Source organism: Ambystoma mexicanum, chromosome 4q (assembly GCF_040938575.1).
Source record: "Ambystoma mexicanum isolate Mex_15411 chromosome 4q, UKY_AmexF1_1, whole genome shotgun sequence".
Taxonomy (NCBI): domain Eukaryota; kingdom Metazoa; phylum Chordata; class Amphibia; order Caudata; family Ambystomatidae; genus Ambystoma; species Ambystoma mexicanum.
Genome location: NC_090928.1, coordinates 995559083 through 995575541, shown reverse-complemented (window position 1 = coordinate 995575541; position 16459 = coordinate 995559083). Strand labels below are relative to the sequence as shown.

At 44.5% G+C, this 16459-nt stretch overlaps 1 protein-coding gene across 1 annotated transcript in view; it reads left to right on the top strand.

The window, feature by feature from the left end:
- Positions 1-16459, top strand: part of PTPN14 (protein tyrosine phosphatase non-receptor type 14) — a 1387330-nt gene that overhangs the window by 1256548 nt on the left and 114323 nt on the right. The window contains exons 15-16 of the mRNA XM_069608563.1: positions 436-579; positions 15469-15681. Of these exons, the coding sequence (XP_069464664.1) occupies positions 436-579; positions 15469-15681 (357 nt within the window). The remainder of the gene's footprint in view (positions 1-435; positions 580-15468; positions 15682-16459) is intronic.

Genomic DNA, 16459 nt, shown 5'->3' with positions numbered 1-16459 from the left:
GTTACAATCAATAATTAGCCACACTGCTGACAAATTTGAAATGTCTGGTTCTGGAACCCTTAGTTTCTTCATATTTCTACTGGTGCTAATTTCTTATGCCGCCCTGCTGTGTAAGTTTCGTTCTTAGATGTGTTTGTGTAAGAAGAGAAATAGTCTGATTCTACGGTAACCCATATCCGGATCTTTGTTTACACTTACATAGGATTCTTTTTGCCTTTAAATGCCTTGTGTTTGTCTCTGAAATACACCCTTCTAGTGTGTGATAAGAGGCCCCTAGGGGCACAATAGAGGTCGTACTTGAAGTTGACCCCAATAGTCAGTCTGCATTCCTTAGCCAGGCAGTTGCAGAATCTGAAGATTGCTACACATTCCTGCCTATTACTGTTATTAAAAATAATCACTGTGAGATGAAAACATGTCTTTTCTTGCCAAAAGAATTTAGAGAAGGAGAAGATGGCAACCCTTGAGACGCAGAAGAGGCCGTTGATGTTGGCAGCCTTGAATGGGCTCTCCGTTGCTCGACTTCCCATGCCCGAGGGCAGTCAGGATGGCACTGCCAAGGTGCCAATAGATGAGATGGTAAGTCTGCTGCTTATTAAACGTTGGCTACTTTCTTTCTTTTGTAATCAGTGGCACACTTGCGCAGCGCCAAGCTTTAAAGAAAGGGTTTCTTTGTCTTGATCTGCTGCTGCTAACAATTCGGTAAAAACATGAGGCTTTTTTCTTGATGCATGAACTCGCTTGTAGAAGGCCTCGATCTGAGGGATTCTTGAGAAAGAAGAGGTTGAAGTCTGCTCAGGAGTGCAGGATTTGGGGGGCTGGGTGGGACTATAATCGTAACAATTTAACAAAGAAGGTATTGATTCGGTTACATTTTTCTTGCAAATGTGGCACCTTGGGGACAGGTGTGATCTTGGCGTAATGCTTGACTACTTTGAAAACGGTTTTACTACTATTAGACACTGCCTCCATTGTGGAGATGTAGTAAGCCAACTTGGCCTCAGCTTATCATGTGTCTGTGTTAGGTGCACAGGGATTTGAGGGATGAGAGATCCTCTGGCTGTGGTCATTGCACCACTGCTTTTCCAGGGCTCTGACCTGCTTGGTGGCGGCAAGCTCGGGTGTGTACCAGGGGTCTGTTGGTTTGACTTTGGCGCGACTAGTATTTAGGGGGCATGTGCTTCCACAAGTTCTGGTGAAGAGCTGAGGCATTCCTTGCTGTGGGAAAGTTGTAAATGCTGCATGTAGTGACTAGTGGGAAATTCCTTAAGTAGTGGTGCTCAGTCATAGGACATTTAGCCTGCCCTTTGTGAGGCAACATTGTGTGTGATATGAGAAGAGGGATTGCGGCGTGGTCGGTCAAGTCGAGAGGGCAGGGGGTTTGAGCACAAAAGGTGCAGGGAGGAGGAGGTTCTGAGAGTGTAGCGTTTTAGATGCATAGGGGAGATTGCCATCTGTTTATGGTCATGGAGAAAGGTCACGTAGGCATTTTGATGTTTGGGTTCTGAGGCGAATGTTTTTGGAGTTGGAGAACGTTGCAGGTGAGAGAAGGTTGGAGAGATAATAAACTAAGTTGCCACTTCCCTAGGGAGGGTTGCAATTAAAGTGGAATGTAATTGAGTTATTGTTTGTGGCCGGTAGCCGGCATGAGAGGGATGCAAAGGAGCTGTGTGCAGGAGTCAGGATTACCATACAGGGCCAGTCAATCTTGTGGATGACTTTCACCCTACCTTCAGTTTTTCCCATGCAATCAGCATGTTGGATACTGTAGCCAGGGTGTTGAGGGGTAGGAAGAGGTTGAAAATGTAGGAGGAGGAAGGTGTAAACATGTTTCGGAAATGAAAAGGGCATCAACTTCTTTAGTTATAAGGTCAGCAATGTCCGTGCATGCACAACTGATGAGCAGGGGTTTACTAGCATGACAGGGCAGATGTGAATAGTAGGTGTGTGTTGCAAGCGTATACGCTGGATAATGACGAGGTTCACCAGGGTAGCTGTCCGGGCCTGCGCTTCGCTGCGCAATCCCTGGAAAGGATGGGAATGCGTTGTGTTCAGGGGGGCAAATGGTGATATGTTCCTGGTGTCCGAAGGACAGAGTAACAGAGCCTTTCCAGGCCCAAACAGGAATTAGTTTTCTTCTTCTGCCCGGGTGAGTGACGCCCTTTGATCTAACAGTTAAGAAAAGGAAGGAAGAGGCGGGCTAAGCAAGTGGGTGGGGCAGAGGTCATGCTGAACAACTGCAAAAGAAAAGAGCCTCGAAGGCTGCTTATGTAGGGAAAGAAAGGAGCAGTAAAACAAGAAGGCACCAACAAACTAGCAGTTATTGACTGGTGGGTGGGGCAGATCCACTTGCACAAGCTGACTGTCACTGTCTTCAAAGGCGTGTGTTCCAAATCATTGATCATCATTAAAGTTCTCTAGATTGGATTATTGGAGCACCATGTCTATGGATGCGAACAAACACTTGGTGCATCGACTTCAAATGATCCAACACAAAGCTGCCGTTTTGAAACCTCTGGAATCTGTTACTGCAGCCTGGATAGCTCTGCTTTGACTCCTAATGGAACAACATATCCTTAAGGCAATGTGTATCCTTCCCAAAAACCTATCATCCACCAACCATTTTACCTCAAATCCAGCCTCACCAAACGTTTCTTTTTACTCCTCAACTGTTACCATTTGACATTGTATTTATGCTTATGGCACCTGGAAGCAATCCTCTGCAATCTGGTGCTCTAGAAAACAATTACTTAAAAGTATGCATTTGTTCCTAGCGTCTATGGTTTTGCTTTCAAAGTAGAAGGACCGCCCTATGCTGGAGGATCCTTTAGTGTTTGGGGAGCAATGGAATCTGAAGAACCTACCACTTAAACACTAGTCTACCAAACTTCTGCTGATTAACTCTGCGCCCCTAAAGGCTTTCATTGTAGTTGGGAGGCCTACTCCCCCCACTAAATCCATGCCCAATTAAGTGGGTATTTGGGTCATTGGAGTCGTAGATCAGCAGGATCTCTTTCCTTATAAGAAGGGTTAAGCACGCTCTAGACCTTCTCTGCTCATTTGCTGCTGATCTTAATCTGGACGTGTTCAGATAGATCAAAAGAAAATTGAGTCACTCTGAAATGAACAGACTAGTCATTGTGTCATTGCTGAAGGATTGGTTATACATTGCTTTCGAGGTCTTGACTCTTTTAGATTGTGGACACCAATCCAAGGAAAAACTGACCAGCCCTCTTGCATCAAAGGAGGATATTGAGAGCCTTTGCAGTCAGGGAAGAAATGCCAACATTCTGGCCTCTATGGAGGAAATGCCTTTCCCTTGGAGTCCAGGGATATGATTTATAGAGCCGCTGGGGTCCAGGGAAGGCCTACCAGCCTTCTGGCATCCAAGATAGAAATACCAGCACTCTGGAGTAAAGGAATATGACATGTCGAGCATCTGGACTTCAGCAATTAAATAGAGAACCTTTGGAGTCCAAAGGGAATTGCCCACTGTCTGGAATCCATTGGTAAAGTAAGGCATCAGAAGAAATGGAAGCCTATTGTCACAAACACATTTGTGGTCTGTAAGATTTTCTCTAGTTAGTTCATAAGACCTTTAGTATCTGTCTGGCATAGCTAACGTGAATACTGCAAGACGCCTCATGGCCAGGCAACATTGGTGGCTGCCGGCATGGACTGAAGGATTTGAAATCCTGACTGAGATATTTCTCTCATTACTGTTAAGCGCATTTTTGGAAATAAATCAAACTAGACACCTATTTGGCCACATTCCTGAGGACCTGCAACAAAGAAAAGCAGAATCATTTCAGCACAGCAAATCTGGTTGTGTAGGAATGTGGCGGAGGGGCGGGAGACGAGAAGCAAAGGACTGGGATATATACAGAACAGAATTGGTCAGTAGGCACTTCAGAAAAGCATGTTTTTGTATAGTGATTATGTTAAAATTCACCAGAATGTCCACAAAGCCAGTCCCCATGGCCCTCCTAATCACCTGTCAGGTTACGGCAAATAAGCGAATGACTAAAACGTGGAAGAAAATGTAGGGAGGTATTCCAGAGTCCCTGAAGTTGTGGAAGGAAGATGAGAACAGAACAAGGGAAAAGCAGCAGGCAATAACATAACGCTTTGGTGTTGAATTACTTAACACCTCGGGCTGTGGGGGTCATGGGGAAAATGGGAAAAGAACATAGAACTTTTATTAATTTATACCCCCCTCCGCACCCCCACTCCTGATTCTCCTGCCCCATTACTACTGTCCGACATGCTAGAGGGGGTTAAAAGAATGATTGTGGGGGCACCGCTGGGACTGATGTTTGTCACCGGGGACTTTAATGAAGTGGTTCACCCAGCGCTTGATAGGTGGAAGGGGGTGGCAACCTCGGCAGGAGGGGGCCCCAGGCTGAGTAGTTTCATGAAAGTGTTGGGACTTGCCGATGTGTGGCAGGAAGCACATCTGACTGGCCGGGAGTATGCCTTCTTTTCAGCGGCTCACATCTCTTTCTCACAAATAGATCACGTATTCTGTCCATCAACTGACAGGCACAGGATGGAAGGCACAGAATACCTCCCCAGAGGCATCTCCGACCATGGTCTGGAGGATGAGGACTAAATCGCAGACGTCTGGGGGGGTGTGTGTGAAGGTTGATCTCATACCACTTATTTGATGAACAGATAATGGCAGAGTTCAGAGAGTAAACAGCCAAATACTTCTGAGTTAATAAGAACTCACTGGATTCGAAATAAACTCTGTGGGAAGCATACAAAATGGTACTGAGAGGTAGAGCCATAGCGGTGACCACTGCTAAGGAGAGAGAAAGGGAGAGACGTTATGAGGAACACAAGGCCAAGCTGCAGTGCTTGGAGTTACAGTGGAGAGAAATGCTGTCGGAGATGGTGCTAAGAGAGCAACGGGAAGACAAAGGAAGTTGTTAGAATCTGTGCACTGGAACGAGCCAAGGTGGGATGGTGGCACAAGGGGGCATGCATTTATGAGTGGAGTGGCAAAACAGGTAGACTGCTGACTTGGCTCGCGCAGAGGGATGAAGCGAGTAGGCTAATTCATGTGATTGCAGAGGGAGAGCTGGGGGAGGAGAAACCAAGGAACCGTGTGAGATGGGGGAAATCTTTGCAGCATACTATAGGCAAATATACACCACACAACTGGGTAAAACAGAGATTCAGATACAGTGGTTCCTCGAAAATCTTCTTTCGGTGTAAGGCTCTCTGACACAGAGTGAGTCGCTGAAGCAGGATCTCCAGATGGAAGAACGAGACACAGCTAAGACGCATTTTGGGAGCGGAAACACGGCAGGACCAAACTGGCTCCCACTGAAATTGTGGTTAAAACTGAAAGCGGAAGTACTGGAGCCGCTGAGAGAGATGTCACAGGAAAGTAGGGGGAAGCGGGACCTCCCACCGAATTTGAGAGAGGCAACAATTGTGCTTAGTTATTCAGAAGAAAGGGAAGCTGAGAGACAAGTGTGGATCCTATCTCACTTATCAACACTGAGAGTAAGATCCTCGCCAAAGTACTGGCAAACAGGTTGGAAAAGATAATACATTAAATTGTATAGGATGATCAATGTGGGTTTATCCCAGACAGGTCCACGAGAATGAAGATAAGGAGACAAAATCTGGCATTGGGTATGGCCAAAAACATTGATCGCACAGAAAACATTTGGCTGCATTGAATGGGCCTACATGTTTGGGGTATTAAAAAGAATGGGATTTGAGCAGAATTACATAAGTTGGTTGAAACTCCCGTACCAGGCCCCCACAGCACGTGCAAAGGTCAATAGCATAATTTCGGATACATTCAACTTGGAAAGGGGAACCAAACAAGGGTGCCCGTTATCGCCCATGTTGTTTGCGATATCACTGGAGCCACTGGCAGAGTGGTTCTGAACAGACCAAGACATGTGATTTAGATAGCCGGGCATGAAGGAAGAAAGAACATCATTATACGCAGACAAACTCAGATGGTATTACTGGGCCTCACAGCTGGCCATAGCAAATAGATCAGAGTTTCTGGGAGGCCATAGTCTTACTAATTGATACAGAACTGACCCATCTTCGGAGGAAGGGTTGGGAGACACTGCTATGGGGGGCACGCAATAACTACCAGTCTCATCTGCCACAAAAGCAGTGGGAAAGGCGTGGAACCAGGCAAGTGAACAGTTGAGTGGGGATAAGAGACTCACACTGGCCACCCCACTATGGGAAAATAGTCTAATCAAAAGCATACATCACCTGAGATGGGGGTGGGGGCTGGACAAGTAAGGGAATCAAAACAGTGGGAGATATATGCTCCCTCAACATTAAGTAGTCTCAGGAAATGCAGGAAGAATGGGGGCTGGACAGAAAAGGCCACTACAAATATTTACAATGTAGGCATGCCCCTGACCACTCACAAGAGACCCTGGTGGGGGGATCCCCAACCCTGACCTCTCCATTGTAGAGTAATGTACTAGAAGAGGAAATAGAAACAAAACGGGTCTCCACCCCCTATAGGGTATTGTCATTCCACTCTACAAAACAACTGGGAGAGGTTAAGCAAAGATGGGAAAGGGATGTGGGGGATTTGGACGATGAGGACTGGAGTCAACCAGTACCCCAGAGAGGTGGCTATATTGGCAAAACTGTGACTAATACAATTCAAATATCTACACAGAGTTTACTATTCCAAAATGCATTACGAACAAAGGGACACTCTTCCATATGGTGTGGACATGCCCAGAATTAAGGAGGTACTGGGACAAGGTGCAAAAAGCAATTGATGGGGTCCCGGAGAAACCCATACTGCTAGAATCCAGGAACACAGTATTGGTAATATGGTCTAACGCTGACATGGGCAGATACTCTAAAACACTCTCAAGCATTGCTCGTATATTAGCTAAGAGGGCCATAGCACAACATCGGATGAACCCGGAAACCTCAAAGCTATCAGTATGGTAGTACCGGGATGGATACCATAAAGAAATGGACAAACTCTTGTACAATAGTAGAGGGTGCCCGCAGAAATACGAAAAGATTTGGGGTAAATGGAGTTAAAAAAGGGGGAGAACAGGAGGAAGGGGGGGCTGGAAAGAAACGGTTAAGTTATATTGGGGAAGCTTGCCTATACTGCTCTGTTTACAGTTGAATAACATGGCTGTATTACACTATGTGTTTTATGTGATACCAAAAATAAAAAGTTTGTTAAAAAAGAATAACACCTCAGACTGACTGGAAACCTAACAGACGTCTGGGTAATGAATCCATTTAGCAGATGAGAAGATAAACAGCACAGATGTAGCCGTAGTAGATGCAATTTGTTGCTCAGTGGCACAAGAGTGCACCAAGAGTGCCCAGGGAGATTCACCTTCCCTGCCAGCAAGCGGACACAGAAGAAATTCCACAACACCATGAGGGAGGTTTACAAAACACAATGACACATGAATGCTGAAAAGTCCATAGCAAGCAGGGTTGGAAGTCCAAAAGAAAGCTAACAACACAATGAAAAACATAAGTAACTACCTCCCCAGGACTAGGATTTTAACTGGCAATATGGGTAGAGTGCAGAAGGGGAGCAAGTGAGAGGACAGCTGAATGTAAAAAGCAAACAAAAACTGCAAGATGAGGGGAAACCAAGCCAGGGTGAACAGGAGTGCACAAAAGGGATACATTAAAAAAGAACAGGCAATCCACAGACAAGCAGACTCGCTATTATAGCATGTCAATTTGGAAGCCAGCAAAAACCGAAACGGGGAGGATGAAACGAGCAATCGAAGAACACTCCCGGGTCAAAATACCAAATGATGAACTAACTGTGAGAAGCAAGCAGTAAGTGTGCAGCAACAAAACACATTGAAGAGTGCCAGCTGCTAAGCATTTCTGGGTCTTTTATGCATGTCTCTCAAGACTTTGACCAGGTTCTTTCCCATGTCCCTGGGCCACAGATCTCAGGCTTGTACAGAAGCTGCAAAGAGATGCAGTCCTCAGGGCAGCTATGGTGGAGCATGCCACAGAGTCGCTGAACAGAGCGTACAGGAATGAGGCCTGAGGTGTTTACTGAGCCTTCGTTTGTTTGTTTATTTTATTTATATAGCGCGCCTGACCCAGGGGTATCTGGGCACTGGTAATTAAGATGATGGTTACAGGTTACAGATCATACAAAATATATTTGCGTAGGACATGATATATACAGAATCGAACCTAAGGCATATGATACACAGCAAGAAATTCAATTAATGCTATAGTCCAAACATAAGTACAGTCATGAATGAAAAGATGGGAACATGTATGGGAAGACTAGGTGCATGGCTGAGAGAGAGAATTGATTAGTTCTTATTGAGTAGCCAGGTGATGGCGTTACTTCTGAATTTTCCGAAAACTTGAATGGATTTGATGTCCTGTGGGATTGTGTTCCACATTTGGGCGGCTAGGACCGGGAAGCTGGAGCCACCTGCTCTTTTGAGGTTGTATCTATGAACCACTTAGCAGGAGGAGTTGGTAGATCTCGTGGTACAGGCAGTGGTTTAAAGCTTTATGGGTAAGGCAGAGAGTTTTCAAATCAATTTTTTCTTGTATGGAGAGCCATTTGCAGAGTTTTCTAGTTGCCGAGATGTGCTCTCTTCTGGGTATGTTTAGTGCATCTCTGAGCGCATTGTTTTGCAAAATTTGCGGTTTGTTGATTATGGATTTATTGACGCATAAGTAAAGACCGTTGCAATAGTCCAGTTTGGACTGTATGAGTGCTCTGGCCAGTGTGAGGCAACTGTTAGGTGAAAGTAGGGGTCTACAAGCCCTGATCAGCTTGCTAGTGTAGGTAGTGGCTGAGGCAGTCATAGTTACATGTTTGGTTAATTTAGAGTTGGCATTGAGGTAAAAACCTAGGGTTTTTACATATTTGGCGAGGGGTATGTTGTTCCCATCTATGCAGATACTGGTGTAGTTTAGGCTGACTTTCTGTAAGTTGTTAGGTGAGCCGACCAGAAGCATTTCAGTCTCATCATTCAGGCACAGGCCTTGGAGGGCCATCCATGCCTGAAGGATGATGTAGACTTCATTGATCCGAGATACATCTGTGTCATAGGTGCCTGATAAGGGTAGGAGTATCTGCGTAATTGGTGTAGGTGACACCCAGAAGGTCCAGTTTATCAAATAGGGGCTTTGTAAAGATATTATACAAAGTGGGTCAGACACATGAACCTTGTGGTTGGTACGCCACAGGTGATGGGTATAGGATCGGCCGCTGCTGTGGGTGAGAAGACACGCATGGTCCTGTTGTCGAGGAATGATTGAATCCACATGACAGCGGAGCTTGAGAAGTGAGCTGCCGATGCAAGGTCGTCACAAAGTACGTTGTGCTCAACCAGATCAAAGGCCGCCAACAAGTCTAATGGGAGTAGGGTGGCCACGCTACCTTTATCTTTTATTTCATCAATCTGACTTTTGAGGTCAACAAGGGCGGTTTCTGTTCCATGTTGGGGTCTGAAGCCAGATTGTCGTGTACCTAGTAGTTTGTTTGTCTCAAGATAATCTTGGATTTGCAAGTATGCAACCCTATGTAGGATTTTTAATAGAAACGGGACTGTTGTGATCGGTCTATAGTTTGTGGGTATGGACGGATCTAGCGTTTGTTTCTTGAGTAGTGGGAGCACCCAGGATTGCTTCAGGTTACATGGTACTGAATTGCTGGCGAATGAAGAATGTATTCATTTGGTAATAAAAGGGGCCAGATCTCTGGCCGCATCTTTTATGATCTGAGCTGGGCAACCGTCTCCTTTACAATTAGATAGTTTCAGTGAAGCTATGATTTTTTTGTTCCTCTGGTATAGATACATTGGTGAATTTGAAGCCTGAGCTCTTGTGTGCCGAGGCGGGAATAGTCGGACTACTTCGATTACAGGTGGTTAGTTGGTGCCGTTTGTCAGCTATTTTAGTCTGGACCCCGTGATTTTGTTGGTAAGAGCATTTTGGATACTGGTGCACCTGGGTTTATCCTTATTGCAAGTGTCTGCTGGTGGGTTGGGATTTTCCATCTCTCTTAAGATATTGAACAATTCTTTAGTTCTGGAGCCTGCTTGGTTTATTCCATCATTGAAGGTTTCTTTTTTGGTGCGGATGATCTCACTTTTGTAAGTGGCTATAATATTGCCTAGGTTGGTTTTGTTCTCTAAGGAAGAGGTATTTTTCCAGAGCGTTTCAAGTTTCCTCTTTCTGTGCGTAATTTAAGTTCCTGGGTAAACCAGGAATTCAGATGTGCTCTTGGTTTTCCACTACGCAGCTTTAGTGGGACAATTGTGTCTATGGCTTTCGACATGGAATTGGTGTATGTGTCTACCATCAAATTCAAGTCATTCGTGGGAGGTAATGCATTGAGTATGGGGATTACTAAAGGTATGGAATTTGACTGATAGGAATTCACATCATGCAAGAGGAGAAGAGGTGGCTATTATGTCTAGAGTGGATCTGAAGATGATGGCAGTGTCTCCTCTAGAATTGTGTCTGTCACATCTAAGAATGGAGTATTTGTCGGGGACAGCTAAGGCGAGAGACGGGCCCGCTTCATCATGCAGCCAGTTTTGTTACAGCAAGGAAGTCGAGATTGTTTGACAAGATGTCTGCGATCTCAGTCGTGTGGGCTACAAGTGACCTGGCATTTAGTAGGGCCCCTTTTATGGGCTGCTTCTGAGTGAGGTGGGGATTATTGTTGCCTATGATCTCTTTCAGGTTGACGTGATATCTTTTGTGGTTTGGTTTTTGATTGGTGCATTCAGTGAGCAGTTTGCTAGTAGACTTAGGGTTATGTTTGGCTAGAAGGCTACGGTGAATAGGGAGCCTGGCTCCTAGTCTGTTGTTTGGAACCAAGGTGTTAGGGTGGGTGGTAGGTATACCTTCTAAGGGGTTAGGTATCTTTTTGGCAGTGGGAGGGATGGTGGGCGTACCATTGTTGTTCCAAGATGGGTCAAACTGTAGAGCGGGTAGGAATTGTGTGGGCCTAATTCTTGAGTCCCGACTAGGGGTGCTCAATGCAGGTAGGAAGAGGGTTGCCTTGATCGTGGGGTCGGAAGTTGTAATAGAACTTGGGAGGGGGTCCATCAGAGGCTCCATTTCGGCATGGTTAAGTATTTTGGCGTCAAACCCGATGATAAGTAGGAATGGGATGGCACAGATTATGCTAATCATTGTGTAGCAGCTGACTAGTGTGTGCATTGAATGTATGGGGTATGTGGCATCATTGGCATGTCCTGGACAGGCCCAATGGGTAGAGTGCATATGGTGGAGTCATAGTGTGCATAGTGGGTAAGCAGAGTAAGACAGTGGTATGTAGCAAGGTGCCTCCCAGATAGGTTAGTTGGATAATAATAGTGAAAGTCAATATTGTTTGGAGAAGGGGCCGGAGTGTGTCTAGGGAACAAGATAGGCTAGTTCAAAAAGTAGCAACAATAGTAGTAGTCAAGCAGTCCTAATGAGACTGGACGGCGAAGTAGGCTAGTCCAAGATAACAATACTAGTACAACAAATGCAGTGATAGACTAGTATTATTCCCTGAAGGGCCTACGAATGTCTATAGACCAAAGTGGGCTATTTCAATACTTAGCAGCAATAGTAGTAATTTGTAAAGCACAATACCATAGGAGTAGTCAATACCACCATTTGTATGGAGTGAGGCCAGGAATCGGCCATGTGGATCTTGCTCTTGGGAGTGGGGTGAGGCCTTGCTAGGAATGTCGGTCAGGGGGGCATGAGATATTATTTCGGGAAGTCAGAGTGCCATCAGTGTAACAGATTTACTTTTCTTTATCACTCTTGGGAGGTGGCACAGGTAAAACCTTGAACATCCTACTGCGGGATTTAAACGGAAAAAGCATGAGCTAAAAGCAGCTCCTGGATATCCGGCATTAACCAGTGAGCCGGAGCGATCACTGCATAGTGAGGAGCTAGTACATAGCCTTGCGAAATTCTGACTTCAACAAACGTAACATTTTGTTGATTATATATGCCCCGCCCCCACTTGTTTTATATTTCATGTAAATGTGCTCTAATGCTAGTTTATAGATCCTCCCAAATGCACAGAGTGAATGTAGCATAGGTAGGTTCGTTCATCAGCGATTTGTTTGGGCTGCTAGCTGTTGGTATCATGATAACCAGGCACTGCTGGGCTACAAGCAGGAGCTAAACAGCTCTCGGTTCCCTTCAGTTTCAAACCCTGTATTTCATATATGTCTCCAACTAGGTAACATTACATATTCGTATATATCTCTGAGGCAGCGGACCACTTCATTGCCTCCACAGTGCTTCTAGTGATGAGGAGAGCATACTGTGACGAACGGAACCTCTGTCAATTCACACAGGCCCATTCACGATGTAGAGGTTCACGTGTGTGGAGGGAATCTAACAGGGCATTATCTGGGTGTTCAATAAGGGTCTCTATTTTGTGCATCTTATATATCCGATGCAGATCCAGCAGTGTCCCACTATGGGGTAAGGGCAAAGCGGTGGTGCATATCATAGAATAACCGGTTTGGGGGAATTCACTGCTGTATGTTAAATTTGATCGTTATTCCTTGAAAAAGAGAATGATGTGGACTGTAACTGTTTTTTTTAAATATTTATTTTAATTTCAGGTAGCCTTGAAATGATTTTTATTTTCATGTGGATTTTTCGACAGGGACTTTGTTTGAGTGGCCAGATGACTTGATGTGATCAGCACTTCACATTGAGAGCGCTCTGTTTCATCGAACAAGCCAGTGCATTCTGCTTGATGTAGCCTTGGGTTTCTGAAACTGATCCAATTAGTCTAGCACGTCTGAAAATAATAATTTGTTAAATGAAAACTCAGGGTGGGCAAGTTAGCGTGGCGTCATTTGACTATCCTAGCTGTCACCCTTGGTAATAGTTTCAAAGCGCTATGTTTGTGTATGTCTTGCCAAATGCCATAAGAAAAGGCCTCCTTTCCTGAGATGTGGCATGTGTGCCACATTTGGTGAACTGGTGGGTTTATACTTGCACATCACTTTTACACATCAACGTTTGGCATAACCTGAGAGATTTGGGCGATTTAGTTGGCAATACCCTTCTGTTTTCAATTTCTTTTGAAATTTCATTGTATTGGTAATCCGAGTTCCTCTCTTTATATTGAGATTGTATTCACAACGGGAAAATATTACAAGCATTTCAAACCCACAGAGCAGACATCTTAATAGTGTGTGCTCTTTGTTAGTTAGTTCTATACAAATGTTACAGATGTTACTGTACCTCCCAAATAATGCCTTCTTTGTTTTCTTCTGCAAAGCCCACAATGCTCCTTTATTCATTCTCCATTGGAATCTATAGGCTTGTTTAGGCAAGTTGGCACCCACCGCAAGTCTGGGTTTGAATTCATCCCCCAAAGCACTGTAATACCTGGCATCACCACATCTTCTTTCACCGATTGTCCCTCTGCTGAACAACTCCACATTCAGGGATCTGACCTGGACTTCTTTGTATTGTTGTATAGCAATGTCTGCCATTTTATGGGGGTTTGTGTTGCCCTATGGGCCCTAGTTGTTATGCTCGGTTGCATATTAACGAGATTTACCTTGCATGTATGGGTGGGTATTTTGATGTTATGCGGTGGGGTGAAACAACAGAGGACGTGTCGTGAGCGTGTTCTGGGTCACTATGAGCCACCCAGACGCAGAATTTTGACACTTCGATGTTTGATGTATGGAGTGTAAAGAAGGGTGCGATGATAAGTTGGTAAGTGGGTATGAAAGGTTGGCTGTTAGTCCATGATTGGGGTGGTAGGTTCCGTGAGGGTTAGGGCGTATGAAAGGTTTTTTTTACTCCTTGTGGAAGGTTTCTTCCCTTCTATTGGCCTGAGAATTCATCAGGAAGTCAAATGTAATTATTTGTTCTGAAACTGAGAAGCATCTTGCGCATGTTTACGCACTCCTCGAATTTCAGGGTGTATTGCTTTTCATCTCTAGATAATTATATTAAAGGAAAACCATGATATGGCACACCAAGTTCATGAAACTTTTTGGTGAACATAGTTTGAATATGTACCACAATAACAAAGTGCACTTTGTGGTAAATCGGGAAAATCAATAAGCTTCATTCAAGTGCAGTTTCAACATCAATTTCGTTTTCTGTTTGGCAGTTGAAGGGTTACAAGGTCGCTCTGTGTTGTTTTTAAAACAACTTTGACTATGAGGCCAGTTTCTTCCTGACAACCGCAAACTATATCTCTTACTAATAAATAAAAGCGAACCTGAAGCCTACCTCAAACTGCTCAACATGTGCTCCTTCCTCGTATTTCAAAAAACCCAATGCGTTTGTCATCAGCAAGCTCCACTCAACTATCTGCACAATCTGTCCTCTTTTCATCTCCACACTTTAAAACACCAGGCATACTGGCTTTCAATGCAAAACAGAACCCCCATCCTTTTGGCCCCCGAATTGGAGTCTCTCGAGCACTTAACCCCAATGGGCCGCTCCGCTTTCATTCTTTATAACACAGCTGACATGACCTATTTCTCATGCATTCAAGTTTAAGCGATAATTAATCTCCGATTCATTGCAGACATTTTCTTCTGCATCAAATGTTACTGTTCTCATGAACCATGTTTTGGGATCATATCTACGGTATTTGTAAGAAATACACACGGAATTAAAATGCATGCAAATTCAAAAAACGGAAGCAGGAAGACTGAACAGGATATAAGGCACCCTGCGGCATATGTGTGGGCAATCCATGTCACTTTAGCTTTCCTAATGGTTTCACTGACCATGGCAGGTGTTCCTGCCTTTTCTTATACGTGAGAGATGGGGTTAATATGGGCAGGAAACCAATTGAGTGGCAGTACACAGTTCTCTCTTCAGCATAATGTAAACCTGTTGTTGTTGTTGGGAAAGAGCAAAATCAGCAATTGAAATACAAACAAAACCTGGGACTGATCTAGAGGAGTAATTCTAGTGTTAGAACAAAACCAGAACCGGAGAATAATTTGATTGTAGCAAGCAGGAAAATGTCAGAGTAGATATTCCTACCGTTAATAGCTGCGTAAATGGATCCACTTTCTTTGTGCATATATCTTACAATACATGCATACATTCATACTAGAACAGTGAACTACAATACCGGGAGAATAAATGTTTTGCTCAAGACTTCAAGTCAATTGAAAAGTTAGATTTCCAGTTTCTGCATCCGAGAACATCCCCACTGGATAACATTCTCCTAGGTACACAGATCTGCATGTTTCTTAGTGGCATTTTTTTATATGGAATCCTTGAAGCATGCAAGTTCTTCATTATATTACCTCTTGTATGCTTGTATGATGAAAGGCCGAGCTTCGTGTACTAGGCTCTATCCCCAGAACTGAAATGGCACATTAATTGACTCGGATAACTCAAGAGCAATATGAAGCACAGCCCTTCCACAGTGAGAAAGCACATTTCTTCTGGTAACCACAGTGTTTTCTTGTACTTTAATCACAGATCTTGAAGCAGAGGCTGGAGGAAGGAATGGTGTTCACAGAATATGAGCAGATTCCGAAGAAGAAGGCAGATGGCGTTTTCGCATCGGCAACATTGCCTGAGAACATGGAGCGCAATCGCATTAGGGAAGTTGTTCCTTATGAAGAGAACAGAGTGAAACTTGTGCCAACCAAAGAAAATAATACTGGCTACATCAACGCCTCCCACATCAAGGTAAATATGTTCGGTTACCATGTAGTGATTGATGGATGTTTGGTACAGAATAGATGTTCTATAGCTTTACTGCAAACTATATATGTTCATCAAGCTCCTTTTCTGTTAAGCATCTATTTGAGAGCAGGATAGGGTGGTAAGTGTACTTGGCATGATCAGACATTATAACAATGCTATTTATACTTACGGTACATCACACATCATGAGAACATTTGACATTTACATTTGTGCTCACATTAGTGTCACTAGACTGGAATTCATGCAGACACAGCACAATGTGCCTGGGATTGATGGTGAAGCAGCACTATGTGCCTGGGATTGATGAGGATACAACACTAGGTTCTTCTGATTGATGCAGATACAGCACTAGGAGCTTGGGATTGATGGAGAGGTGCCTGGGATGATGCGGATATAGGAGTAGGTGCCTGGGATTGATGCAGAGACTGCACTATGTGCCTGGTATTGATGCAGAGACGGCACTATGTGCCTGGGTTTGATGCAGATGCAGCACTATGTGCCTGGGATTGATGCAGATACAGCACTAGGTGCCTGGGAGGGATGCAATGGTGCCTGGTGTGATGCAGATACACCACTGAGTGCCTGAGATTGATGCAGATACAGCACTGGGTGCCTGGTATTGATGCGGATACAGCACTAGGTGCCATGAAAGGCGAATTGCAGAGAATTGCCTAGGTGTGTCATTTGAAGACTAGGAGTTAAAGGGATTTAGAGATGGACAAATGTGTTGCTAGGTGGGGCTGGCGGGGGGGGGCTATAG